This window comes from Dromaius novaehollandiae, chromosome 19 (genome assembly GCF_036370855.1).
Source record: "Dromaius novaehollandiae isolate bDroNov1 chromosome 19, bDroNov1.hap1, whole genome shotgun sequence".
NCBI lineage: Eukaryota > Metazoa > Chordata > Aves > Casuariiformes > Dromaiidae > Dromaius > Dromaius novaehollandiae.
Window position 1 is genome coordinate 3,669,356 of NC_088116.1, and position 27,088 is coordinate 3,696,443.

The 27,088-nt window shown below is 46.8% G+C and overlaps 1 protein-coding gene across 9 annotated transcripts in view; it reads left to right on the forward strand.

Moving 5' to 3' along the window:
- The window catches only part of BCAS3 (BCAS3 microtubule associated cell migration factor), a 379,129-nt gene that overhangs the window by 342,788 nt on the left and 9,253 nt on the right, over positions 1–27,088 (forward strand). For 2 of the 9 annotated variants that reach the window (XM_064523127.1, XM_064523128.1), the window contains 2 exons: positions 12,440–12,607; positions 20,023–20,088. The exons of 1 other annotated variant lie outside the window; for it this stretch is intronic. In XM_064523127.1, the coding sequence (XP_064379197.1) occupies positions 12,440–12,607; positions 20,023–20,088 (234 nt within the window). Of the gene's footprint in view, positions 1–12,439; positions 12,655–20,022; positions 20,089–21,135; positions 21,270–27,088 lie in introns of those variants that run through there. 6 more of the 9 variants (XM_064523129.1, XM_064523130.1, XM_064523133.1 and 3 more) reach the window with 5 other exon arrangements.

Here is a 27,088-nt window from a genome sequence, read left to right on the forward strand (position 1 = left end):
GACGGGACTGCCCAAGTGCCCGGCCCAGGCACCCGGGTGCTTTGGCACCTCGGAGCATCATTAATATCAGCCACTCTGGGCAGCCCGGAGGAAGACGTGTGTCTTAAATCCTTCGCTCAGGGCGGAGGGGAAGGCTCAGGTTGTTCGGATTTGCAGCTCAAAGTCCTCTTCTGGAGGCCCGGTGCTAGCAGAGGGGTGGCAGCTCCTCCCTGGCCCCGGGAATTCTGCTGGGCAGGGAAAGGTCCCGCCGGGTTAGGCAGGGATTTGGGGCATGGTGGCTTGGACTTTCAGACACCAGAGTCCCTCCTCCATCCCTCCATATGCCTGATCCCTTGGGGCCTTTGGGGGCTTCCAGCCGAATGGTTGATCCCAAATTACATTATAGGTTGCATTGCTTCATAAATCACGGCAAGGCCCGTCCTTGCCAGCAGTGTTCGAGGGTGGGTTTTATTGACGGAAGAGAAAAAGAACATTGGCTGTAAAAATCCAGCTCTTGTATTTTGGAGTTAGAGCCCCCTGCATTTCATAAATTGTCAGCACAATGCGAATTATCAGACTTTCCTCTTAGCCTTCATTTTTTTGCATTTGTTTGGGTTGATGTATCCATGTTCTCTCATCTCCCCGTTCCTGGGAGATGTGTTTTTCTAAGTGAAGCAGATGAATATGTATGGTAAAGCAGCGAGCCAGTGCTCCAGTGAGCATCCGCCAGCCTACGGGGGGGGGGGGGGGGGGGGGGGCCACCGTGGTCCCCTCAGGTCCGGGGCCTTCGCTGGTGTAAATCGCAGTCAGGCAGCTCTGACTCTCGGTCAGGCTGAGCATCTGGCAGCAGACCTTAAGCTGTGAACAAATGTTCATCTACAATTTATTAAAAAAAAATCGTACATAGTATGCTTTCTTGTGTGTAGTGATCTGATGGGAGAAAACAGAGAAATTTCAGCACGAGGATGTTCGTAAGAAGGATTCTGATTTGAATTTGTCCCTGTAAGAATAATGTCCTATAAATGTACCTTTCGAGTCACCCTTTATCACTTTCGTAACACTAGGTCAGAGTACCCTAGTCAAGTGAAACAATGATGGTGTTATTTAAAGCAGCGTAAGTCCTTGTATTTTGTTTTATTTTGGTTTTACTCTTTTTTTTGGGGTAGTTTTTGCATATTCCTGAAAGCTTTACTTTTGGCTGTAAATGGTGAGCCATCTTTGCCTCGCTCCAGTTTGCATTTGGAGTTGTTACTGCAAATTGCCAAGTGCAAACATGAGGCATGCGGAAGGGTAAATCTCCTGCCCTGTGAGTGCAGCCTTTTCTGAGGATGAGAGCGAGATGAGTTAAATGACCGAAAGCCTTAGGCTGGGACATGCCAGCTGCAATAATTTTTTCATTCCATCATCTCACCTTGCAATGTCGCTCTGCCTTATACAGCCACCAGATGTCTGACGGATAACACAAGTGACAAGGGCAAAACCTCCTGAATACATTCAGAGGAGAACTTCAGACAGTGAGGACTGGTCTACTGGCTCGTGACCAGCTGGGTCCTGCCTGTCCTTTCTAAAGCCTGCCTGGCTAGAATGAAATACCCCTGCGTGACATGGTGCAGCAGGAAATCAGACCTTGGTACTGCACGTCGCCAAGTGCTCTGGCCCCACTCCAGCAACACACTGAAGCACACACTTAACTTTCAGCGTATATATACTCCCATTGAAGTCACTGTGGCTATTGCATGCTTAAAGTTAAGTATACGCTTAAGCTGGCTTGGGACCAGAGAGTTCAGTGCTTTGTAGGACCGGTCCTTGTTGGAGCTTAGATAACTGGCTCATGCACCTTGGCACGTGCTTTTAATGAATTCCAAATCTGGCCAAAAAAATTTATCTTTCCTGACTTGGAAGGCTTATGAGGAAACAAGTTTAAGGGTTTTTGAGTCTTTGTGATTTTCTAAACATAAAATTTCACATTTCTCTATAGAATCCTTACAGAAACACATTTTTCTAATGTTCACTGAGAAGCCTACAGACTTTGGGTGAGCAATTTCCAAAATGCCCAGAGTTCCTGAAGAGGATCTGTGATCTGCTGGATTTGGTGGCTCAGGAGGTCCTTTGCAGTTGTATGTTTTTATCCATTTCTAGGAAGATAGGGTGTTTCCCTGAGCTGTCCTCAGATAAAAGATTTCATTCCAGGCAGGACGGGTTAGTGATAAAAGCATAAGGGTCCTGTTGAGACCTGGCCTTGCCATGGACTTGCTCCATGGCCTTGGGTGAGCTCCTCAAACCGCAGTGTTCCAGCTCTTCTCTGGTGGAAGCAATAAAACTCTTATTTATTCCAATGCTGGTAACTCATTTTGCCTCAGGTAAGGGTTTGGCCCTGTAACTGTGTTTTATAATCTCTCCCCCATTCCCCGGTCTGTGGTAGCTTAATTAATAAGTAGCAAGGGAAGCTTCCAAAGCAGTTGCTGATGTTCAGTGGTGCCGTTAGACTACGGCAGCCCACGAACCTCCCCTGAACCAAACATTGCCATCGTTTAATGTCAGAATGTCTCTCACTGTTTGTGAAACACTTTAAAATACTTCTAGGGACGTTGTTATTACAGCAGGCTGTGCACTTGTTATTAGATGCAATTCTAATAAATTGAATGTTAGCACAGTAAGATTTGCTACGCAAAGTGTCAGAAGAAGGTCATTGCTTCTCTGTAATTCCCCAAGGAGAAGCCGTTTTACAGCATCCACGTACAGCGAGGAGTTACATTGCTGACATAGAAACACACAAATGTCGCAAATACACTAATTTCTGCAAAGGATTTGAGAAGGGCGAATGCCTCGTGCCGGCGCGCTGCTTTGCAGGGCGTTTGGGTGCAGCGAGCTGGCGGCACGGCCGGGGTGTTCTTGCTTTTGCAGGTTCAAGCCGGCACGGTGTGCTGCGTGCCCTGCGTCGAGGCGGGGGGGAAGATAGAAGTCATCCTCCGAGGACTTCGATGCTCCTCCCAAACACGCAACGAAAGCCTAGTATTTGCAAGTGAGATTTATTTATCCTGTGTACAAGTACTTACTAGACAGTAGCTTGGAACTGGAGTGTGCATTATCTCATAGTGAGGTAAGACAAATAAATTACAAGTTAGAGGCCTGGAGCGGGATTAGTGATGCACCTTAGGAAAATATTTTGGTTTCTGTTTATATGTCAGCTGGGGAGTGAAATGTTTCATCTGGAAAAGGTGATATGAGACTAGAGAAATATTTGCTCTTATAATGCAAAAAGTATTTCAGTTTCATTCCTAGCTAGTTGCTAGTGATAGAAACCAAATTTCACATTTCTGGAGCTTAGATGGCTGCAGAGCCAGTTTCCTCCTTTCTTGAGCTCATCCCAAATCCTTTTATACAAACTTTCTGCTAGCTGCTAAGAAACCGTTCTTTATCTCCTCCCGTTTGTGGGCATTTCTGTGCGTGGACGGTGCTGAGCAGAGGGCGGTGGTTTTCCCGGCGAGGATCCTTCCCGAAGTGCAGCACCGTGCTCTGTCTTGGTGGACTCCTCCTGCCTCCCCTCGCGCGCGGCCGAAGCGTACTAGGGATGCTCAATAAGGTTTTAGTGCAGTGTCTTGTGCCAAATTCATTCCTGCTGTGCAGCTTCGCTGAGGCCAATCTCTGGTGGGGAGGCCTTCGCCCCTCCCTTGCCGCGAGGTTAAAATACAGTATCGCGGACAGTTCAGCTGTGCAGGAATTATACCCAGGATGAACTCGCCTTTCCAAGCATTACAGTCACTGTTTCTATTACACAAGAAAGAGTCTCCTATTACAGTTTGAGTGATATATTAGTATATAGCACAGTTCCAATGTTTTTTCAACACTGAGATTTTTTTAATTCAAATGAAACAATCAAAATTAAATTCCTTGGCTCAGACAGTTACCACTAATTCTCAAGCAATATGACAAATCCACACTTGTGTCTTAAAGTGTAACATAAGATCTTAGTTATCCAGAAAACCCTGATGAATTGTCAGATCTTTCCTTACTTGTGGGTAAATATGAGCCCTTTATAATCCATTTCGTGTCCTTTGTCTATATATATATATATGTGCATTTGCACATGCCACAAGATTGATAATAAGCATGATAAATCTTGCTGTTTTCTTAAGGGAAGTAACAATATATTATTCAAGTACCTCCAGTGGAATTGGCATGTGAAGTGGTGTTGCTAAGACAGGGTATGCCTGCAAGCCCTTTCCAATGAGTGAAGAAATTACTTGGCATAGAAATGCAATGCAAATAAAAAGTAGTATATAATATCACAGAAATACAAAATGTATCCTCATAGCTGAACTGGAGGGACCTAATCCTGTGTGCATCTCATGCCGCTTGTCCTAGGGAAGCCAATACAAAGACTTGCTTAAGTGTGTTTAAGTTCGAGCGTCGTAAAATGGCAAGTTTTATTGAGACGAGACAAAGACCTGTGTAAAAAGCCCTCGCTGGTATTTAATAGAATTCATCGTGTGTCTGCATTGCCTAGGCACTGTTGAAAATCTTGGTCATCATCTCATTCGAAGCTTAACTAAGTCCTAGTTCTTTGGAGAGTGGGAAATTTTATTTGGAGAAAAAAGTCACTGGATTTTCTAATTTTAACTGGGACTGAGAATTATAAGTATGTGAATACCACAAGAAAACATTTCCAACTCTGAAAAAACTAAAAAGTGCCGAAGATCCTTTGCGAATCCTTTTTTAATGAAATTTCCAGACCTAGAGGTTGAAAGACCATCAGGTGAAGTTTCTGATGTGCGGAATCGTGCCTGCTGAAGTATATCCCCCCGGACCGCCTCGGAAAGCCCGAGCGGGTGTTCAGAGCTGTCTGTTTTTCAGAATATTCTATTTTACATCAGGATTAAATGTAAAGAAATGTTAATCTCTAGGGGGGGCTTGGGGCTGATTGTAGCGTTCCTGATTTTTTCCAGGCATTCGGATTTTGAAAAGCTGTAAAGAGCTGAAGTATACACAAATCTTGATAGTCAAGGGGAAATAATGTTTTTCTTGGTGATTATTTTTATTATGAAGAGGCATTTAGTTTTAAAAATCATAATAGCACCCGGTTATACTGTAGTTCCCATCTCTTTTTGCTTTTTGGTTGCTAAATGAATTATACTAAATCGCCCAATATTGCAAAAAATGTATATATATATATGCTCATTTAATTTTTTAATTCACTGTATTCTTTAAGTTGTATTTGAGTTTTGAGGTTACTTGAATGGTACCTTTTTCATCTAACCTCTTAACTAACGTAACAGATATCTAAATGTAGCCAGGTAACATACAAACAATAAATACTCGCAGATGGGGAAAATATAAGAACTCAGTCAAAAGACAGCGAAGAAGTAAAAACAACAATCTGGGACGCGTTCTTAGAGCCTTCATTTGCTGTAAGCTGATTTACACCACAACCGCACTTGGTCAGTTCTCCTCCTCTTCCTCCTCCTCCTCCTCCCCCTCCTCCTCCTCCTCTTCCTCCTCCTCCCCCGTTACCAGACTTAGCACTAAGGGATGGAGATCTGGGGAGGAAAGGTGCTTTTGCCCCGTTGCAGAGGGGTGTTTTCTGCACACGCGGGGAGGTGCAGGAGCACCTCGGGGGCGGGTTGAGGGGGGCAGGAGCCGGCGCGCGCTGTCGGCTCCCGGCGTTGTTCTTCGGGGCGGGACGAGAAGACCTGGTACTGCAAAACTGCCGCATAAATTTCCCTGAGGACACCGAACGCAGATTGTTTGCATTTTATCTTCTAAGTCCTGCTTTGTACAGATGTCACATCCTGCCTCCGGTTTTGAAACCGTCCCGTTTCTCTCTCCCTTGTCCTCTTCCTAACCTCCGGGCCTCCAGGAACGCCGGCAGTTTGGCCACGTCGGCAGGAGCGGTCGGCGCCGGCCTCGCTCGCGCGGCGCTGGCAAGCCGGGCCGGGGGGCTCCCGTCCGGCGACACACGGGTCCCTCGCTTGGTAGCGAGGTGTATTACCAGCGCGCCGGCGCGCAACGGCTGTTTCCATGGCATGTAACAGAGTCGCAGGGAGCATTCGAGGCAAAGGCAGAGTTTAATAAATACACTTAATCATTTATGTTTTGACCTTCACCCAGACTCGTACTCAGACATAAAAAGCTGCGAGTTGGGAACGCGCTTTGTCAGGGCTTCCTTGGCCGGTGCCGCGGTGGGACGGGGCAGCCGAGCGCTGAGGAAAGGCAGATCCTTCGGAAAGGAGAGCGAAAGGTCAGGCCTAATCCAAAAGGACAAGCAGTGTATGTCTGTGTGTATATTGGGTTTCACATATGAAACCCAGTCATGATAAATCTGATGGCTTTAGAAACATCTACTTTGATTAATGAAAACATAGTTCCCATAGACCGTGGGTTTCATACTTCAAAGTTCTCCTGGATTTAGAACCTTAGGTTTTGCTTATTCATATAACATGCAGGAAACTATTTTTAAATGAATAAGGGAGTTTAAAAAAAAGGCCAACGTTTCAACATCCGCGGCACAGATAGGCTGGATAATCAGGAGCAAAATTAACAAACAGACGTTTTATTATGCATTTTACAATAATGTTTACATTCTTCCCTCTATATTTGTTTTTCCTTGAAAAGATTTATGCATTTATAAAAATATCGCGCTGTTGCAGCTCTGAAAATCGCAGGCTGGCTCGCAGCGGGGAGCCTCCGGGCCGCTCGCCGCCATAGCGGGCCGCGCTGGAACCGGGTGTCCACGCGCTGTTAACCCCTCACGCGGGGTTCGGCGACGCGGGTCCGTCGGGGGCCGAGCCGGGCCCCAGAGCCCCGCCGAGCCGGCGGCCCCGGCCTGCCCTAGCCCAGGGCCTCGCGGCCGGTTGCCTTGGCGTCTCCGCCGAGCGGGCCGGGGCAGCCGGGGCCGCGCCGCCAGGCTTCACCCACCCGGGCCCCTTCACCCGCGCCCGGGCCTGCCTGAGACGTGGCGGCAGCGGGGCGAGCGGCGTTTCCGCGTGCGACTGCCGCGTGCTGAGGAGGCACGCAGGGACCTCGCTTCTCCTGACGCGCCGAGGGGGTTTCACTGCTTGCAGGCCTGGGCACCCCAACCGAACCATCTCCGTTAATTAAACACACTCACAGGATGCAGAGCTGGTGAGTAACGTCCTGTTTATAGCATAACTGTGAGCGATCCTGGAGAGGAGAGACTCCGTGGGAGGGAAGATGACAGGGAAGCCGAGCTGCTTTCAAACGCTGCCGCCTCTGCGGTGCTTCCCGAAGGCGATCGTCACCGCTTCTGCCCCGAGTCACCGGCCCGGCATGGCGGCGAGCGGGGAGGGAACGTGGGACGCGTACGTTGGAGAAAACCCGCATAGCAGGCAGCTGAGCGCAGCCACATGTTTGCAAGTCAGCTATATGGAAGAGCCCCTTTCTTCCACAATTAAAAAAGGAATTTGCGCAGGTCCCCGTCCAAGCAAGTACTAAGTGCTGCTGTTTTGCGGCGTTCCCCCTGGAGTAGCAAAGTCACGGCATGCAAGCGAATTGGCAAACCCCGTAGGAAAGTTCAGCCATTAATATCTGAACGGGGTATGCTGGGGTTTGACTTGTGACTTTGGGCAAGGAATTTTCAGGCTCCGTCGCTGACACGGCCGCAGGCTTCTCTCCTGGCCGCAGCTTCTTCGGGCATCTTGGTCCTGCTCACGCCGCGCTTCCCGGTGTCTCTGGTCCACGATGGATGGGGCCTCCCGTCCGGTGCCCCCACGCCCTGTAATCAGCCAGGAGAGGCCGCGGCGCAGTGAGACAAAGCCGTCCCCTCCTCGGAGGCGGCCGGTGGCAGCGAGCGCGCCGTCACCGCGAGTCCCACCCCACGGCTTTCGTGCGAAGGATGTGTCTGTCCTCGGTTAGAGCCGGCAGGTCGTTCCCGGTCCTGTTTGCTCTGTTGTTTTTGCTCACACGTATGTTGCAATATGCAAGGTGAGGCTCCAGACTGTCAAGCCCTTTAATAGAACCATTACTGTATTTTTGGAGAACCGACTCTTTTTGATTTACTGTTCTTTAGAAGACAGGAAATGGAGCTACTTGATTTCATATTTTAAACAAAGCCGTCCAGAGGTTTAATGAAAAAAATTTCCCCTGGCTTTCGAATTAAAGGGCTATGGTGAAAGATTTAGCTTAGCTATTTTGACTTAGAAAAATAACATACTAGAAGCATTAAAATATTTTGTAGAAGTACTTTTTAGTACTAGATTTTTCAGAGAAGAAAATAAGCTGCTCTGGTTTTCTTGGTCTTTAGTTGGTAGTGTGAACTGTGAAATGAAAGGATGTTTCCAAGGGTTTTTTTTTTTTCCTTTCTGTAGAATTTAATTTATTTTCCTTTTATATTAAAAGCCTTGAAACAATTGCAATGTTAAAGACAAATCCTGTGCTTATAAGCAAGGTAATTTGGTATGAGCAATAACAGAAGCCTATAGCATTAATAAAATGCGAGAAACATTAAACAGAGAGATGTGGAGCCCAATTCTGCTCTGTCCTGCAGCGGTGTGAGTAAGGGGCAGTTCTCGCTGTGAGACCAGTGTCGGTGGAAGGACAGAAGTGTGCGATCCCTGTCAGGAGAAAATTAAAGTTTCAATAGGAGAATTCTGCCTGCAGAGCAGGATTACCGCGGGGTGTTCGGCGCAGCAGCGAGCTGAACACGCTGGAATTGCAGAACAAAGCGCCTGCGACCTAGATGTTGAAGCCAAAGTTTCTGCTTGTTCTGTTTGGTTGGATTTGAAGTTGCTTTTTATTTATAGTGCACTGAATTTGGGATGGCGCTTGGGCATCCTACAAAGGAGGCTGATGGTCTTAATTTCCACCCAGTTTCATCTTCAGAAAAGAAGGGGAGGAGCAAATTTTCTGCTCGGTTGAAAGCACTGAGCCGTAGGATGAAATATTAACACAGTTTGTAGTCAATGGGATTTTTCTCAGTGACTTTAATGAGGTTTCACCAGGATTTCACTAACGATTGCTTGGCTAAAATAACACCAGTTTGCTTCTTTCTTGAGTTGTTTCTAAATTAATTGCTCCTTTTAGACGGAGCCTATTGCACCATCAGAGAAGTTATGCCGTGTATTTGGTGTAGCAGAAAGGCCGGTTTTCACACATCACGGGCTTATATTTGTGGCTGTCAGTAAGATTTCAGCAGTTTGTCAGTAAACACAGCCGGCGAAGTCTGCCTTCTCTCAAGCAGTCGGTAATCCTGGGAGTCAGCGGGAGGCCTTCGCCGGCCGAGCGGCTGGGTCCGGGCTGGGGGCTCTTGTGCTTTCCGCGGGCGGGATGCTGCACTGAGGTTTATTTGTAAACTTCGCTGTGGCCAGCGATGAGAAATTTGATACGTTATCAACGGAGATACCGGGATTGAGAAAAGGAGAGCAAGGCAGCCAGAAAGAGAGATTACAATTTAATAAATAGCAAAGATATGGTTAGCTGCTATCAGTTTAACTTTAATACCATTAGCTCTTGTCCCGTTGGTAATGATGTATGTAGGACAAAGCACCCAAAGGCTCCTGGGGAATAACCAGCCCATCTGAGATTTCATGCACTTCACAGAAGAATTTTCCAAGGCGTAAAAATATCCAGGACTTAATTCTGCCTTAAGAAAATTATTTTACTTTGGTACATCTGCTGTCTGTTGTCAATGGCAAGAACGGGAAGGTCGTGACAACTGGTCTCGGTTTTCCCAAAACAGCTTTTTTCACACTGGAGACAGGCAGAGCCAGTGGTTTGGGCTTTACAGTACAAAACAACCTCTCTGTTTTAAGCAAGGCCTTATTTTATACTCCCACACCCTGTGTGTTCATCTTTATGTGGAACCAGTTTAATAAATGTGTATATTAAAATAAGACTAGGTTTGTGGAGTCCAGTGCAACCTGGGGCACAGGAGCGCGCACAGACCTCCTTTGCCCTCGCCGCGTGTCACTCAGAGGCGAAGGGTCTGCCCGAGCGGTGCAGTTGTGGCTGCTGAAGCGCAGCTAGATGCCTGGACACGAAACGTATTGCCAGTGGCGGACACATAACATGGAAAAGGAGTGAAACGGGAGGAAAGTTAAACCTAGAACTTCCCCAGGCTTTTGATTTTTTACAAGAAAGTTTTCTGTGCAGTTAATCCCTCGAACCTGCATTTACATTAACACTTGCACCTCACACGTTGCTGCTAAGAACTTCTGGCAGCTCTTGGCCCTGATTGCCGAGGTAATGCTACACTTGTCTCCTTTGCTCTCACTCAAGTATCTCTGGAACCAGAGACCGGCACTCTATGAAGTTTCGCGTTGTACACGTATGCAGTCATCTTGGCAGAGCTTCAAAACCATTTGCCTTATTATTCATATGTCTGCTTATAGGAGCAGAAATGCTCCCATTTCTCACTTTCAAAATAAGAGCAGACACGAGTAAAGAGCACATTTCTCATCGGCGTTCCCTGGCACCGCAGCGAGCACCACGGGAGCTTGCCAGCGCCTGCCCGCTGCCACTCGGGCTTTCTGCGCTCAGCTTTAAAAGCCCCCCAGTAGCTATCCAGGTACTTGAACAGCCCCGTCAAAAATGGCTGAAATCAGTGGGGTCTTGAGAGTTGAAGCTGAGTGAGGGTCTCCTGAAACCACATAAGGAGGAGTTGAAAAAAGAAGCTTTAAAAAAGACCACATCCTGCTTTTCCTCCTGCAGCGAGGAGAGCTGACAACATGGAAATGTTGCAGAGGCTTAAATATAATAGAAGTTATTTAGCCTCACTGCATTTTCTCAAACAAGCTTCAAGAACCCTTTCTTTAAAACAAACTAGTGGACTGGATTAACCTTATAAATCCAGAGACCCATTAGAAAGTTGAAATATTTGGGCAGTCCTCCTCGAGGTTCAAACTGGGATTCATCCAGAGTTCAAGTGCATGTATCACATAAGAGCCATGGGCCCATTTTGTAGAGGTCCATTTTAGTGTTGATGGTTTTCTAGTGCCAGGAATCTACTCTGCGGCCAGGCGAAGAGATAAATCAAAGTTGTGTGCGCTGATGAAATTCAGGAGCCAGAAGTCACCATTGCAGCCCATATAAATCCCTGAATGCCAGCCCTTGTGCTTTTGTCCATGCCATTAGAGTTCAAAATTATCTGCCCCTCTTTGCTGATGTATGGATTAACTGGCTGCCCGAGTGTTTACTAACGGTTATCACCCAGTACTTTGGCCGTTATCAGAGGAAGGGACGCCTGCCGCGGGGCTTGGTCTCTCACCCTTTCTATTACCACCTGTCATTGGCAGAGAGTGTGCTGTGAAGCTGTACAGTCACAGCGCACAAGTGTAGATAGTTTCTGACGGCTGATCAAAGGGGAAAACCAAAGGCCTGATAACAAGGACGTGTTTCATGTACTTTTAACTTTGAGAAACATTGGCATTTGCATTTTTTCCCCTCTGTAGGCTGGCAGAAACCAGGCACAATAAATGCTGCATATTCAGTTACCTAATAGTTGAGTAAATGGTATGTGCTTGAAGCAACAAAGCATAACTGTAATCTTGTTCCAAGTGGGAATGATTTAAGTAAGCCTTTGCAGAAGACTTGCTTATAATAAAGTAGAATAATTTTAATTTGTAGTTTGAAGTGATCTTGAATTCAGAATCTAATTTTTGCATTCAACAGAACATTGTATACTGTGTTGAATTAGGAAATAACTACAAATTAAGGAATTATTTTATGTATCTTTTGTAGGTACGTGCACTCTGTCGTAATAGCCAGCATCTTCAGTAAAGCACTATTGATGAAAGAGACTCTTAGCTCAAATGTGACCTAAAATTTCACTGTGCAGGAGCACAGAAAATCCACATATAACCTAGACTGAAAGAAAGGCTCACTTTTTTTATTCTGTAGACATATTTAAAATACAATATAAAAAGCAAGCAATCTGTTCCTCACCAATGTATCACACTGCTGGGCTTTTCTACACAAGAATGTGGCAGGGACAGTAACTCAAGTTTGTGACCATTAGCAAAGGTGAAGGGACTTGGCTGTTTCCGTTGTCCAAGATGAGAAGGGAGAAGAGTGTGAAAGAGCAACCCAGCGAAAGACAAGTCAACTTCAAAAATAATTTCTGGTTGTCTAGGATGTACCTAATAACATATATGCAATTTTAAACTAGTACAGCCCCTGATTCTGCTGTTGTTTACATCAGTGTCATTAGGTTGATTTCAGCGGCGCTGCTCCTGCTGCTCATCTGTGTGAGAGCAGAGTTGGGTCTGTATTTTTAATTTAACGGTTTCGCTTACAACTGCTTGGTCAAGCAGTTCAGTTCTTAGGGCTCTGCTTGCTCCTACTGTGCTATTAACATCAGCATTTGAATTAATGTGCTGAAATTAGCTTTTCAGGGACTCAAAATGCAAGGGCTTCTTTCTTTCAAATGAACCATTGCAATAAATTATATGTGTGGAAGAAGTTTGGTCTTGAGGTCTACCAGACATCTCCCGTTTGTTTGTTAAAGGTGCCTTTGACCGGAGCGTGACCTTGCTGGAGGTGTGTGGGAGCTGGCCCGAGAACTTCGGTCTCCGCCACATGTCTTCCATGGAGCACACTGAAGAGGGCCTTCGGGAACGCCTGGCCGATGCGATGTGCGAATCTCCCAGCAGGGACATAGTGGGATCAGGAACAGGTACAAAGAAGAGGTGTGATCAGAGATCACGTACATCTCACCCAATGGTGATTTTTTTTTTTTAACTAGTTAAAGTTTTGCTTCCCCTTTTCTCAGCCCACTTCTTCTGTGATTGATTAACTTCTCTGGGGGTCTCCCCTCATGTGAGAGACAGCATGTGTGAAAAGAAAATGTTGGTAGATCACATAGATGTAGTCTGAGAAGCCTCAAGTAAGTTGAAGAAAAATATTGACATTTGAAGCTTCCTTACTGTATTGCTTTGATAAGGACTCTCCTCCCCCCACCAGCTCAAGAGCACCCTAGCCTTTGTGCAGACTGCCCATGCCCACGCTGTTGAAAACAACGTCATCGTCACACACATCCTAATTTTGTGTCCTAAATAGAGCCAGTGTGATGTGCTGGTTCTGTAATCCAAATTAATCCGTCTTCATCAGTGTCCATTATATTGATAAATTATATCATCTGTTTAAATAAATGGAATGGCACGTCAGAGATTATGCTGCTCAGAAGGGGCCCAGTGGTAGAAAATGTTCAGAAATGTTAAAGTGCAGTTATTGAGGTTTTATTGTCTCCATTAATTTTGACTTGTTTTAAAAATACCCTCTAGTAAAAGAGCTAGGTCCATCTTTGATCCATGTACCATTTGTGTTGTGACCAGCAGCTAACAGTAATGGTAGCTTCTAACATCAGTTGCCAACTCACTTGTCACTGTTCTGGCAAGTTGCCTAGGAAGAAGAAAAAGAGCAAGCTTTAGCAGTAACGTATGTGTTTGCCAACCTATTGACATTATAGGAAGGCTTCAGAGAGTGGAAGCTGTCTCTTCCTTGTCAGCTTTTGCCCGCATGTATTGCTGAGGGGGTCATATTGCATGGAGCTCTCCCTACTCTTCACTGCTCCAGCTGGAGAAGACTCGAGGGCTCTTCCATCAGGGCTTGTCACCCTCACTTAGCAGATGGGTCACTATTGAGCGTGTAGCCCATAGCAGGCCATCATACTGCTGCTACTTCCCACAGGTTGGGGGAGGAGGAGGCCGAGAATAAGCAGTCAGAGTTTAAGTGCCTGTATGTAGGTACAAATAGTAGTAACCAAGCTGCTGAGCGGTAGGTACAGGAGCACCTTTCATATCCCCAACTTGTATTCTTTCAGCCTGTCTGTCCTCTGATTTGCTAGTGCTGAACAAAGATGGATGGTTTAAGATTTGGTTGTTGACAGAAGGAGGTTGGCTGAACATTAAGTATGGGTCACAGTTACAGATCTGGTACTAATTCTCACCATCTTGTCGCTTTGGACAAGGTGCTTAACCTGCCTGTGACTCAGGTGCTCCATCACTGCAATAAGGATAGAGATGCCTCATATTGGTGGTGTGGAGTTTAATCAGGTCATGTTTTCAAAGCCCTGTGAAGATGGAAAAATGGGCTGTGAAGATGAAAAAACATTCATCTATCCAAAAAACATTTTGTTACTTATTGACCCACAGCGTGGTCAGAATGAACTTTGGGATGATGTCCACTTCTAAGTGATGGGTTAGCAGCTCACAGGCTGTGTGCGTTAGGGGAGATGTCAGGGGGATACCCTCTCTGAAAGCCAAAGCCATCTAAACATGCCAGGATAAGGCGACTGAATGCCCCAAGACTTTGTATTGTATTATATAGTAAACCAGAAACTTCATCAGAGACAGAGGTCTGGATTTGCCTTCCATTTTCACCAGTACAACCTAGCTGATACCAGTGAGTGCCAGCTCCTTTGGCATAAGATTAGGTTCACAATAGTCATGGCCCATCAATATAAAGACAAAACAGAGCTGTTTACAAAGAGATGCCATCACTGAGCTAAAGTGTCTTCCAGAGAGAAGATTTCCCCCTGCTCTTTTACACCAGATACATAATGTTCATAGGGAGGGTAAAAGATAAACCATTTCAAAGTAGCAAACGTAAGCATCATCGTGCAGTAGTAACATGAGCATTAACCCAATTTACCTAATCCTGCTACCCTACTGTCACTATCGTTACTGCGCTCTGTGTTTTTCTGCCTGTCATGGGGTTCTCGCTATCACTAACATTTTATTCTCAGGATTTGGGCATGTGATGACTTGATGCAGCAGAGAAAATGTATTGACAAGGCTGTGAACTCCCATGCCCTTTCAGCTTTCATCCCCTAACTAACTACTCTTGAACAGTTCTTCTTACCAGATGGCCATAAAAAGTACTATGCTGCTCAGATGATACCTGGAAAGCTCCACTTGCCTGGGAGGTGGGCGAGCACTAGTCACAACACTCGAGGCAGGCTGCCAGCCAGCCATTTGTCAGCATGGATCACGTTAAAGCACTAGCAGCTGGCTGCTGGTTCCTAAATAAAAAATAGATAAGTTTGGAAGTACATTACCCCTGCTTCAGGGATGAGATGTCTTTGGTGGCTCCTAAGAAGTAGGATTGTTTTAACTTACCCTCAACATCTTAAAACATCTTAACCAACTTAGGCTGAACTGAATGGATCTTTGAAAAACACAGTTTTCTAGCCTGACTTTTCCTTCCTTGGAGCCTTTTCTGCCCACTCACCTCAATGAAATGATAGTAAAGAACTCAGCAGAGAAGGACACCGTAAACTTGCTTGTTGGTAGTTGGTCTCTATTGGTACTGGTTCCCCACACGGTATTTGTATTTCTGCCTTGGACTCAAAATTATATAATTTATAAACCTCCTTCTACTACTCCTAAAATGACTTATTTTAAGTTGAAGTTATGCATGCCTCTAACCCTTGTTTGTGCTCCTTGAATTCTCTTTGGACAGTGCTTAAACACATTTTACAGAAATTTAATGAAACCTACAAAGTCTCGCTTGAGCTGAAGCATAAAATAACAGAAATTTTGAGTGCTGAATGTGAATTATGTGCCTGCATGGCGCTCAGGTCCACAACGTGGAGGAAGAAAAAACGGGGAATAGGATGGACAGTGAGACATTATCAAGTGCACAACTGGTCCTGACACACACTTACTGGCAAGAGATAAATAGATTCTTTTAATGCCTTAACTGTTAGGACATAGCTGGCACATAGATTTATATAGTGTTCAGGGCTGATACGCTACAGTAATGCAGAGGAAACACATGCTCATAATACACAGACCATTTTGGGAAGCAGATATTAACAGTTTTTCTCTGTTTTTACCTACAGTTTGCACTGAAAGCAGTGTTAGCAATGCGTCACTGGTTCAGTAGTCCTAGCTCCTGTCCATCACAGAGAGCACCGTGAGGTGCTCTATAGGAAACATCGAACTAGAGGACGTTAAAACCGTGAGGAACAGTCCTGCATTTGCAGGGAAGTGGAGTCACATGGCCTAATGGGTCTTTTCCATCTATGACTCCGGCTAGTTGCCAAGGGCTGTCGGACAGCGGACGGGAGAAGAACCAGGTCTGGAAAATGACCCCCCAAAAATCTACTTTGCTTGTGACCTGAATGATAACTCCAGTCATACAGCTAGTTGAGTCGATTGGGAAACCAGCTATTCTCCTTGTTATCCAATTATCCAGACAACCCATGTCTATCTTAAGTGGAGTCTGCTGTACATAAGCTGTCAGCCTAGATACGCATTTAATTCCAAAGAAGGCGTAAATTGGCAAAGATGCAAAAGATGTTTTTGCCGTTTCAGTTTCTGTCAAACTCTAACTGAAAAAAAAACATTTGAAAGTCTACTCACAAAATGTTAGTGGTCAGTGACCTCTTTTGCTTGCAAAGCTTTGTTTTCCAGCAGCCACAATATTTACATTTGCAATACAGTTTCTGAGTATGTGCTGTGGCTTCACATTGCATTCTCAAAAAAAAAAAAAAAGCTAGTATTTTGATTTATGAAGCTGTGCTTCCAGGAAACAAATTTCTTTGACAATATTCCATTCAAACTTGTCATACAAAAATTGCCAGCCTGGGTTAGAGTTCCTTCCTTCCAAATTATTGTAATCAGTAAATCCTCTGATTTATGTAGTCCTTCAATAAGTACGTTTCTTAAGCTTCCAAATGCATTTTGGTCATCTCTAGGCATAAAATTGAAAATTAGTCTATAATATGAGACCAAGCCTTTCCAGTGTGGTTGTTGGGCTGTGCTCAGATGTAAACGAGGAAGACCATTTCTGTGACGATTCCGTGTTTCTGTGCAGTAAGAATTAAATATGCTGAATCCCGTGAGACAGCTGCCCCTTCTGCTCTCTCCCCTCTAGCTCCGGGCTGTGGAGGGTGTCAGAAATCACGATGCTCATGTGGTTGGGTTCTGTAGAGGTAAATCATGGGGGGGTCGAGGTATAACCCAGGTATCCAGATTCTTTAGGCCCCCAGTCATGTCCGGTAGGATGTAGGCTGGCTCGAAAGAAAACCAGCGGACCTGTCATGCGGTCTCGTAACGGAGGCTGCTGACTGCAGGACAGCAGACGGGAGCATGAACTGTGCGTCTGCTGTGCCGGGAGGGAACGTGTGCCCGGCACCAGGGAGTTCATCCCAACCTCTCCTTCCTCCCTCGGCACAAAAGATTTAACTTATGTTAAATCTAGGCACATCTCCGCTGTAGACTTTCATGACTTAACCAAACAAGTACCATTCTTTACATCTTCACATAGATAGCGCAGTGCCAGGAGGTACATTTATTGCTCAGAGGACTAACACAAAACACAGGTTTCCAAGGGAGAGGGTTTTCAAGGGTCTTTAAGAGTCACCATTTTTTCAAGTGCTTGAATGAGAAGAGCATGCATTTGCTGTTGTTATTTTAACATGTTTTTACTAGTTATTTCTCACATGCAAAATTAGTAAGTATTCAGTTAATTTTGTCAGGATAGGCAATGCTGCAAATTTCCTTAGCAATATATGTGATGCTGCCACTGTCAGACCCCTGGTTCTGCTGCTGGATCGGTGGAGTGCCATAGGAGTCAATGCGGCTTCAGAGATGCAGAGCCCGGCTTACTGTTTTATTCAGTTTGTGGTTCCAGTTCGTGCCTGTCTGCTGTGTCTTCTCTGTTACAATTTGTTTGGCTGCCTGAATGTTGTAGTTGTATCTAATTTATTTTGACAAAGAATACCCAAATCCACATTTCTGCAGTGTTTACAAGTGTTGGAACTGTTCCATGGTCATATAAGAGTAAGATTTTTCTTCGTGGGCATGTATCCTTTTTTTTAATTCATCATGAAATTCAGTACCTTGTGTTAGCCCAGTTTGCACTTCAGTTTATGGAGCAAAATAACATTTTTCTCTACCAATCCTGTATCGGGAGTGTTGAACTTCCACTGAAAGCCTGTATTAAAACATTGCAGAACATCCCCCAAATTTTGCATCTTAGAAGCAGTGCCAGTAGTTCTGCAGAGGGAAAGATTTAAGTATGGCACCAACATGGTCAAGAAAACCCACAAGATTTGAAGATTTATTATAGAATTTAAAGGGAAGTGGTTTAAGCCCATCATAATGTGAGCAGAGTTTCAGCTTAAAAAAAAACAGCATGTCTCATTTTCTTTTAAAATTCCTGCAAAACTCCAACTGTGTCAACTACCAACTTTGGAAAGTTAGTGAGAGAAGAGGTGAGGCGCAGGAGCAGCAGAGCATCAGAAATGCTCCACACTCCTCCCACATTTCACGAACAAACTTGTGACACGATGAATGAAGCTCATATTTTGAAACAAACTCTTTAATGTGATTAATGGAACGTAAGTAAGCGGAGCTAATTGGATGTGCTGGTGGAGGCCAGCCCCTCCGACAACATGGCTCTGCGTTGCAGGACGGTTTGGAAGCTGACCTCCCTCCGAAGCCACGCGCTGCATCTGGCTCTCAGATGCTTACGGTGGCCTCAACCAAGCTCAGGGCTTGACACCTTTGAGCTTTGCAAAGGGAATTTTTTGAAATCTTTATGTGCAATCTGTGGCCTGAGTCTAAATCTGAAGTTCATGACAAAAAGTGAAGTCACAGGCTTTATTGCATGCCTGGTTCGGGTCAGAGGGGTATTCATCTGCCTGAAAGGAGGAAGGAACGATCCCTCTGATCCCGGCACAGAAAAAGTCTTCTGATGCTGGTTTTTTTCCAAAGGAGAAAACGCCTGTCATCAGAAGCTGTGTTCAGAGACGAGCAGCCACCAGGACAGAAAAGCATCTGTACATTTAGTTTCTAGAATGGGATTAGCCCTGCGCAGTTAGAGCTTGAATCAGTACCTTTCCTTCCTTCCCTCTTTCTTTCCTTCCTCTTCCTTTCAATTTTACTAAAATAATTCCTCCTCCCCCCCCAACCCCTGGGTTGCCTTAATGCTAACTGGGACATGGGATATAGGACTGCAACAACACAGAACAATCGATTTTCCTTCTGAAGAGCATTTCTGCCAAAAGGTTTCTGTATAGGTCCAATGCCGAATCAGCTCGGGCAGCAAACGCCCTGGCATATCGAATAGCCCCGATGCTAAAAGCAGCCTTTGAACTTTGCGAATATTCATCCCGGGGTCAGAGATTAAATTACCCCCTCAAATAAGTCTCTGAGCAGTTCTCCCTACAAAAGGCTTATTACAAAGAGACTCTCTTAAAAGAAATGAAATCAAGGGTCTTTGAGAGACACCGTTTTTTAAAGTGCTGCATGAGAAGAGCGTGCATCGCCTGGCATTATTTTAACATGTTTTTATTAGTGATTTCTCCTGCCACGCGACGTCGGGCCCTGGCCGCATCCAGAGCGCCGTGCTGCACCCGCGCCCCGACGTGCGCTGCCCGCCACAGTCCAGCAGCTTTTCAGTTCAACAGCTGTGACTGAGCTTTACAAAAATGTCTCATTTTGTTGTTTGCTTATTTTTTTTTCCAATTTCCATTCTCCGTAGCAGCAGAGCCGACTTGCCTCCTTTGCAGGTGCTGTGCATCTTCCTCCCGGGGCTTCGTGCGCACACCGAGAGTGTTAAACACCCGAACGCGGGCTCCTCCCGCGCATCACCAGGCGCCCAGCGCGGAGCCTTCCAGGGCCAACAAGCACTTTTTAAACTTTCTAATTATTTCCCAGGCTGCCAAATCTTGGCTGTTGTCCACTTGTCACCCTGGGCTGGGGGGCGGCGGAGCCGGCAGCCCCGCCGAGCGGGTCACCTCCTGCTCGGCCCTCCGGGGCGACGCGCCGAGCGCCCAGGCCAGCGCTGGGGTCTCTTAGTGGCCTTTCTCCTAGGTCAGGCGTCATTAAGGGGGGTCGGACGACTGCTGATACCAGAAATGTTCCTGCTGTGAACTGAGGTTCCTCGTTTGTAGAAAGAGTCTGCGGACGTCTCTAAAGAGGGTGCTGATACCCAGAGACGACTCTGACTCTCCGCATTTGATAAGAATTTGGTCAACTGCATTTATTTATAATCAGTTTTGGTTTGGGGATATTCCTTTTAATTTTCTTATTATTAAACCAAGGCATTTTTTTAAGAAATATTTTATTTTTGATACAGACACAGCCGGTGAAGTAGCAGTAAAAAACATCACCACAAAGAGGCACATGGCTTTGAAATGTTTTGGTATGTAACATAACTGTATTGTTATCAATCAGGTCTTTCCTTTTGCACAAAGAATCTCTCTCCTCGTTTTAAGAGTAATCCCTTTGGCAGGTTTCACGGGGTGGCGTACAAAGTGTGGCCGTAGAGGGACAAAACAAAGAATATCCGAGTGTTTCAAATCATTTCACAAATAACATTGTTCTGTTTCTCTCTTTAAATGAACAAGAGTTTCTTTGATTTTTTTTAAGTCAAATTTAGGATTCTGCTGTTCAGAGCAGAGAGGTCACAAGGCCCTAATGTATTTAGCATTGACTGCCCTCTCTTGTAGTGCGTCTATTAGTCAGTAATTTGATTTGTACCTATTCATTTGCAGTCCCTGCAGGAGCTCTGAGCTGGCCCCAAGTATAATTGGTGCTGTCTCTATTTTTACATCATTAGATTAGCCCCGACTCCTGGCCACTTGTTGTCTGCGCTTGTCTGTCCATTTATACAACCTAATGTAACACAAAATTCATTACTGATCACATTACTTTCAACTCTGAAGCCAGCTTTGTGATAAACATTTTCTTAACCCTTTCTTGCCAGCACGCAGACCTGGGGGATAAATGCACTTTCCCTTTGCAGGAAAAATCAATAGCATAATAAAACAAAGTGCAGTCACATTTCTAGATTTGTCATTCCTCCCGGAGAAAGAAATGGGAAAAAACATATATGAGATGAGTAAATGATGTCTGCATCCAGACATCGGAGGCTGGTGGATGTGAAATGTGCTCGGCAGTGTCCTTTCTGTTAGAGCATAAAGAAGTGACACAAGATAGGGCCAGCACTCAATTTGAAACTTAATTTCTTACTCATTGTTCTGCAAGTGTTTTAGCTCTTCTGTGCAGGCTGTAATCAGGTTAGGACATTATTGGAACTGGACATTTTTCTTCCAGTGCTCTGTCTCAAAGTAGTTAACAGAGAAACAATTCCCCTTCTCCTCAGAGATTTGTTATTGTGTTGGATTTTGTTTGTTATTTTTTTTCCCTAATGATTAAGCAAATTAATTCTGCTACTGCAATCCTCCAGCGCTTCCCGGGAAAACGCAGAGCTCCATCCTGTCGGGCTTGGCTTTGCTCACGTTTGATTGTTTCACCGAGTACGCTGTAAAGCATTAAGCTTTTTGCATCGCTGGGGCTTTTGCTATTGATTTCAGTGGGAACAAGAAGAGAGCCACGGTAGGTATTCGTTTAGGCCTGATTCTGCAAAGGGCTGAGCATCTTCACAGCTTCTTGGTTTGCAGTATCAAGGCCATGAAGTGATTCTTGCTACTCAAGGCATGTGTTTTGGTACACACAAAAGCTGTTGATTTTTAACAGTTTTCTAAAGTAATTTTCTATTTGTACAGCTTGGCTTGGAAGTCTGTTATTTGGGGTTTTCTAAATGTTTAGAAACATTTCTTCGTGTTTATTAAATCTTCCCTTTAGAAGTCAGAGAGCTGAAGAGTGCCCGACACAGCCCAGTCCTGCGCGGAGCGGGGTGCAGGAGGCTGGGCAGCCACGCAGGACTTCCCCAGCTCCGATTTCTGTGATTACCCTGTTATTCCTTTTAGGAGTCTTTGCATGATATTTTGATGTAGGATATAACTTACGTTATGGCAAGCGTTTATTTCTTAATCAGGGGATGGCAGAGGACAGGCAAGACAGTTCCTCTCTCTCCTCACAGCTCCAGCAGGCCCAGAGACCCCTGGTTCAGCAGGGGCTGGGGGTGTTTCGCTGCTTTTTGCACCTCTTGGGTGCAGCCAGCGGTTGCTGGCTGGGGCTTGCTCCTCAAGCCTGCCTTGGCCGTGGGAAGGTGCGAGGCCTCCGGTCGGCTCCACCGCTCCCTTGCTTTGCGCTGCAGCCACTGTCTCTGCCTCACTTTTGCTGTCTGGACAGTGGAGGTACTAGAGCGATGGGTCGGGTGGTGCCCCGGGGCGTCCTGTGCCTCTGGGGCAGGAGGGGGACGGCAGCCGCCGCCGGCGTCACCAGCCGCCTGGACCCCAGCGCTCCCGGCTGGGCTGCGGGGCTGGCACCACTGCTTGCGTAGCCGAGCGCCCGCCGTACAGCGCAGAGCTGCTGTGCATCTTGCATGGCCTCTTCAGAAGTTGGGGCCTTTCTCTATCTGAAAGCTGCGTGCGGCCGCTTTGCAGACTCCCCTTCGTGCCCTGCTAGAGCATTAGCATCGCGCTGATGTCACGGGCATCGTCTCTTCCGTGGCTCTGAGCGGAAAATGCCAAAGTTATTGCAGAGCAGAGCTCTCATAAAGTATGCATGGCCCTCATTAGGGGAGGCAGGGGAGAGGGCTAGGGGATGGAAACCCATTTATGCAATAAATTGTTAAGTAGCCAAACTGTTAAACGAACACTTCTTATTAGAGAGATGCAATGAAGTATGAGTCACCAAACAACAAAACACACATTAACACAGCAGAGCTCTCATCAATAAGTGGAAAGTCAAAAGCTAAAACAATTAAAGTGTACCAGGGTAAGCCAAGCCTTCGGCCCTGCCGCTTTGCCTCCTCCCGGCCGCAGAGGCCCCCCTTGCGCTACCAGCTCTGCTCCCCCGGGCCCCAGCGCCGGGAGATGCTGCGGAGGGTCAGCAGTACCCTGATGGGCTGCTAAGTGCCATCGAGGCCACCTCCGCCAGAGCAGAGCAGCGCTCCGAAGGCCATCTTCCCTCTGCTCAGATGCCACATCATTTTCCGGTGCAGTAACTCGCAGTCTTGTCTGCTATGAAGCCGTCACCTCTCGGCACCCCTGTACATTTCTCTAAAAGAATATCAGACAAACAGCAACCTGATTTTTCTGATAATCTAGCCCTGCTATTGAAGCTGGAGTCTAAGAGCATCAGGGCTTTGGGCCCGCATCCTTGTTAACAGCTCTGCTGTTGGCTCGCTGATGCGTGGAGCGTATCTAGGGAGATGGTCCGACAGAAAGCAGCATGGGGGAGAAACGACAAGGGAGAAAGGAGAAAACCAAAGGCGAGCTGCGCGCGGGGAGGCTCTCGCTTATCGCTGCTGCTGCTCCTTGGAGTGCTGCCAGCGGGGCAAGGCTGGGTGTCTGCAGCCAGGAGGAAGCAGTGCTGCGGCCAGGTCCTGGGGTGCTGGGTGCGGGTAGCTCTCCTTGAAGTATATATTGTAATTTGTGGTATGAAAATATTATCTTTCCTTCTATTCCTAGCCTGCTGTCTCCCCACCATGGATAATATATAAAACAGTAGACTTTGATTCATTAACATTTATGGGAAAATGTTAATATTAAACTGTAAGTGAAAAGCCCTATCTTATTGAATTCTTCTGCTGTGTTATTGGAAGCCTAATTACATTTTGCATTTAAATAAAAACCAGATGACGTTCAGGACAGTCAGGCAAGCATTCTGTAAGTGAGAATTTATCTTGCGATCTGGGTAAACAATGTCTCATCATTTAACAGTTATTATAAATAATGGGTTTTTAAGCACTTTGCTGGGAGTTCATATTGGCTCCACACGGGTTGCACTAAGAGAGAGAGAATTTCAGTGACATCTTCCAGGCATCCGGTGAGGAGAAATCATATCCTGAGCTCACTTTTCAAGCTGCAGCGGTTTTTATCTTACTCTGTTATTGCTAAATATTGTATGCACAATCTGTTGGCAGAAGGCTAGTAGTAAGAAAAATTAGAAATCAGTTGGAAGCATTTTGCAAGTGGAAAAACCATCTATGCTACCGTCCCAGCGAAAGGGAGACATGGTTCGGGCCATCGCAGAATTCCACTTACGTGGTTTTACAAAGAAACCTCCAAAGGCACGTTCTTTCTGTAGAAATGGTGCTATGTAAAAGTTGTCAGTTCTTTCATGAAGAACAAAAAAGATGTTGGGGAAAAAGGTATAGACAAAAAGGTAGAAGTGGACTGGCTGCGTTTTCCTGTGTTTTTGCCGTCTTAAATGACATTGTTGGTTATTACTTGGTAACACATGAGCTAATTTAGAAAGAAGATTAAGACTTTTAAAAATTGCAAAGAACATTTTCCCCACCTCTGCTGTTTGTTTATATTCTGCATTTCTTTCATTTCAGACCAGGTGGTTTTGCTTTCGCTGCTCGCTGGCTGTTAGTCCGTGCTCCGCGGCACTCGGGCACCAGCAGACTCTGGTTCGCTGCGGTTTCTCCGACGGTTCCCGTCGCAGCGGGCGCGTGCAGCTTCCCTGCGGTCCGTATGTGCTCTGTGCCGTATCCCGGTGATGAAGGAATTAGTTTCCCATGCCGATAGAAATAGGTAGTAACAACCATTCGCTGTTGTGAAAAAACACAATTTTGCAGTGTCTCACCCTGGCCGACGGCAGCCACTTGCCGAAACTCCGCTAAGCCGTCGCCCTGGGAAAATGGCTGTTTCCAGGAAGCAACTTGTTTGCTGCCTTTTTCTGTGAGAGATGTTTTATCCCATTTTCCAAGAATACCTCCACAGCTAAAAATGATCTTTTTTTTTTTTTTCCGGTATTTTTTTGTTATTTCCTTGGTCAGTGACTTTCTCAATATCTGCCCAAACCATGAACTCTGTGTTTACATCAGGAGCGGATGGTGTTGTGAAAGGCGAAGGGTCGGCATCACTTCCCTGGCTGTTCCCAGAGCGGTTTCGGTGGGAAGGCCGGAGGCGGGAAGGTGTCGCGGGGCCGGGCCGGGCCCCGTTGCTCTGCCGGCGGCACGGCGTGCAGCACTGCTCCGGGGCGGAGACGGCAGCAGCATCCCGACCGGCTGCGGGTGACACCAAGGTGACATGCGAGGAGCCGGCCGCGGTCTCCTGCTGCGTGCGAGGCGGCACGCACGGAGCTTTTCCCCTTGCCAGGTGTTACTTTTCCGCCTCTCCCCGCGGCCGGAGCAGAGCGTTCCCAGTGCCGGGATCTCCCGCCGCTCGCCAGGGCCGCCGCACACGTGCCTCGCTGAGCAGCTCTTCCCGTGGGCTCGCAGGTGCTGGGGCCGGCTTGTCAGGTGGAAGCGATGTTTGGAGGAGATAATCAAAAGACAAATTAACCTAGTAGCCTTCCTCCCTCATCTGCAGCCACAGAGGCCGCCGCGGACAGGGTGAACGGTGCAAGGACAGAGCCATGGCTGAGCTCTGGACACACTCGTTTGCCTGCACTTAGGGCTAGTTTTAGCAGCACGCTTTAAAAAAAATCTTCAGATTGTATTTGACAGTATTCTGCCGTCACTTGGTCGGCTTGCTGCTTGGACGTGCGGCCGCTCACCCATCAGCGCGTGAGGGGAGAGTCTGCACAAAAACGCAATGTGAAGAGCGGGTGGTTATGTCAGCTCTGCTGCCAGGTGCCCGATTACAGAGCTGAATCTGAGCAGCTCGAGATGATTTACGTTGGTTTTAGGTGGGACGGGGCTGCAGGAATGCCTTGGTTGGCTATTAGGTTTGCTACATTTCACACAATTTCTCCTCTGCTGCACATTTTTGCATGGTGTGCAGCTCATTCACACATTTGATGGTGTTTTTAATAGGGTAACTGAAAAGGCAAAGTATGTTAGAATCACTACTTGAACAATATTTAAACTACAACGTTTTAAAAGTGAAGAGGTCCAGTGTACTTTCAATAGCTGTCCTCTGGTTTCATGAGAACAAGCACACGCTATTGTGCTGAACAGCCCCCTTAACTAAATGCCAAATTAAGCTTCGGATGTCACTTTTATTGAGGCTTTTTCGTATTTATGTCTAACATAAGAAGTTGGAGCTATATAAGCAAGACAGAGTGTGTTAAGAGCCTCAAGCAGTCCTGCAAGGAGCGCATCCGCAAGGCTGGCCTGCTGTTTCTCCGGGCACGGTGCATACGCAGTCTAGGCAGAGACTTGGCCTTAAGAGTGCTACTACAGGCTCTGAGTGCTTCTTAAAATTAGGTCTGCATTCGGAAAATTGATCTGCTCAAAGCAGCAATGTCAACATATTCTTTAAAATAATTGACTGAATTGACCAAATCAGTTCACTTTGGAACCGGAGTTATTTGGATGTGTTTGGAGTTTCTCAATGGCACTAGACCAGCACGGGGGAAATGAAAGGAGAAAACTTCTCCTGAGATTTCCCCCGGAGTTGTTCAGGTTCAAGAGGCTGAACCGTTTCGACTAGCAGACGAGGCTGGATCCTCGGTGACATCGTTTTGCGCGGCTGCACGCGCTTCAGCAAAACCGCTCTGGTTTGGACCAGCGGCGCATCTGCTCCCCCCAAACTTTTAACTTTTCCTTTGACTCAGACCCAAATTCCAGTGCATTCCCGCTTCCTCCGCAGCCTCGGTCTGCGCCAGGAAGACAGCCCAGCATCTATCAGTAGCTTTCCTCGCTGTCCAGAAAGGCCACTTTGTGTCAGAAGTGCTAGAAGCTGTGCCAGAATTGCTTTACTTTGTAATAGTATCCTTTTAAATGAACTCCACGGTACGTTTTTGTCGGGCGCACAGAAGCCTGCCCACGCGTGTGCGTAGCTGCACGCACAGGCACACGCCGAAAGCGCAGAGGTTGGCTCCTCCTGGCTTATACGTTGCCTTGTTTCCTAAATGAGGATTATTAAGGGGATCCAATAACCAAGGCAACATCACAAGAGGGGAAAACGAGGTCCTAGACATGAAAGCAGTTGCTGAAGTTTTGAGGTTTAGGCATGCTGAAATCCCCCGTTCAGCGTATCAGGGAAGCGCTGCCCAGACCCTGAGGTAATCACCGTATTTGTTATTTTGACACTCAGGCGGCTTTTCCATACCCGGCGTTTTCGCCAGGGCCGCTCAGTTGAGCACGGGAGAGCCGGCGGGCTTCGCCTCGGCACCCCTCGCGCGCCCCGGGGCTTCGGGAGGGGCTGCGGGTCCCCGGGGTGCTGAGCATCCTCGGCTCCTGCTGCGGCCGCGGGGAGCGGGAGCCTCCCAAGCAGGTTGCCGGTGCGGGCCCGGCCGGACGGGGACGCGGCGGCCGCGAGGGTCGGGGCAGGCTGCCCGTGTCCGCCGAGCCCCCGTGCCCGAGCCCGCGAGGGCAGGACGCCGGGCGGGAAGCT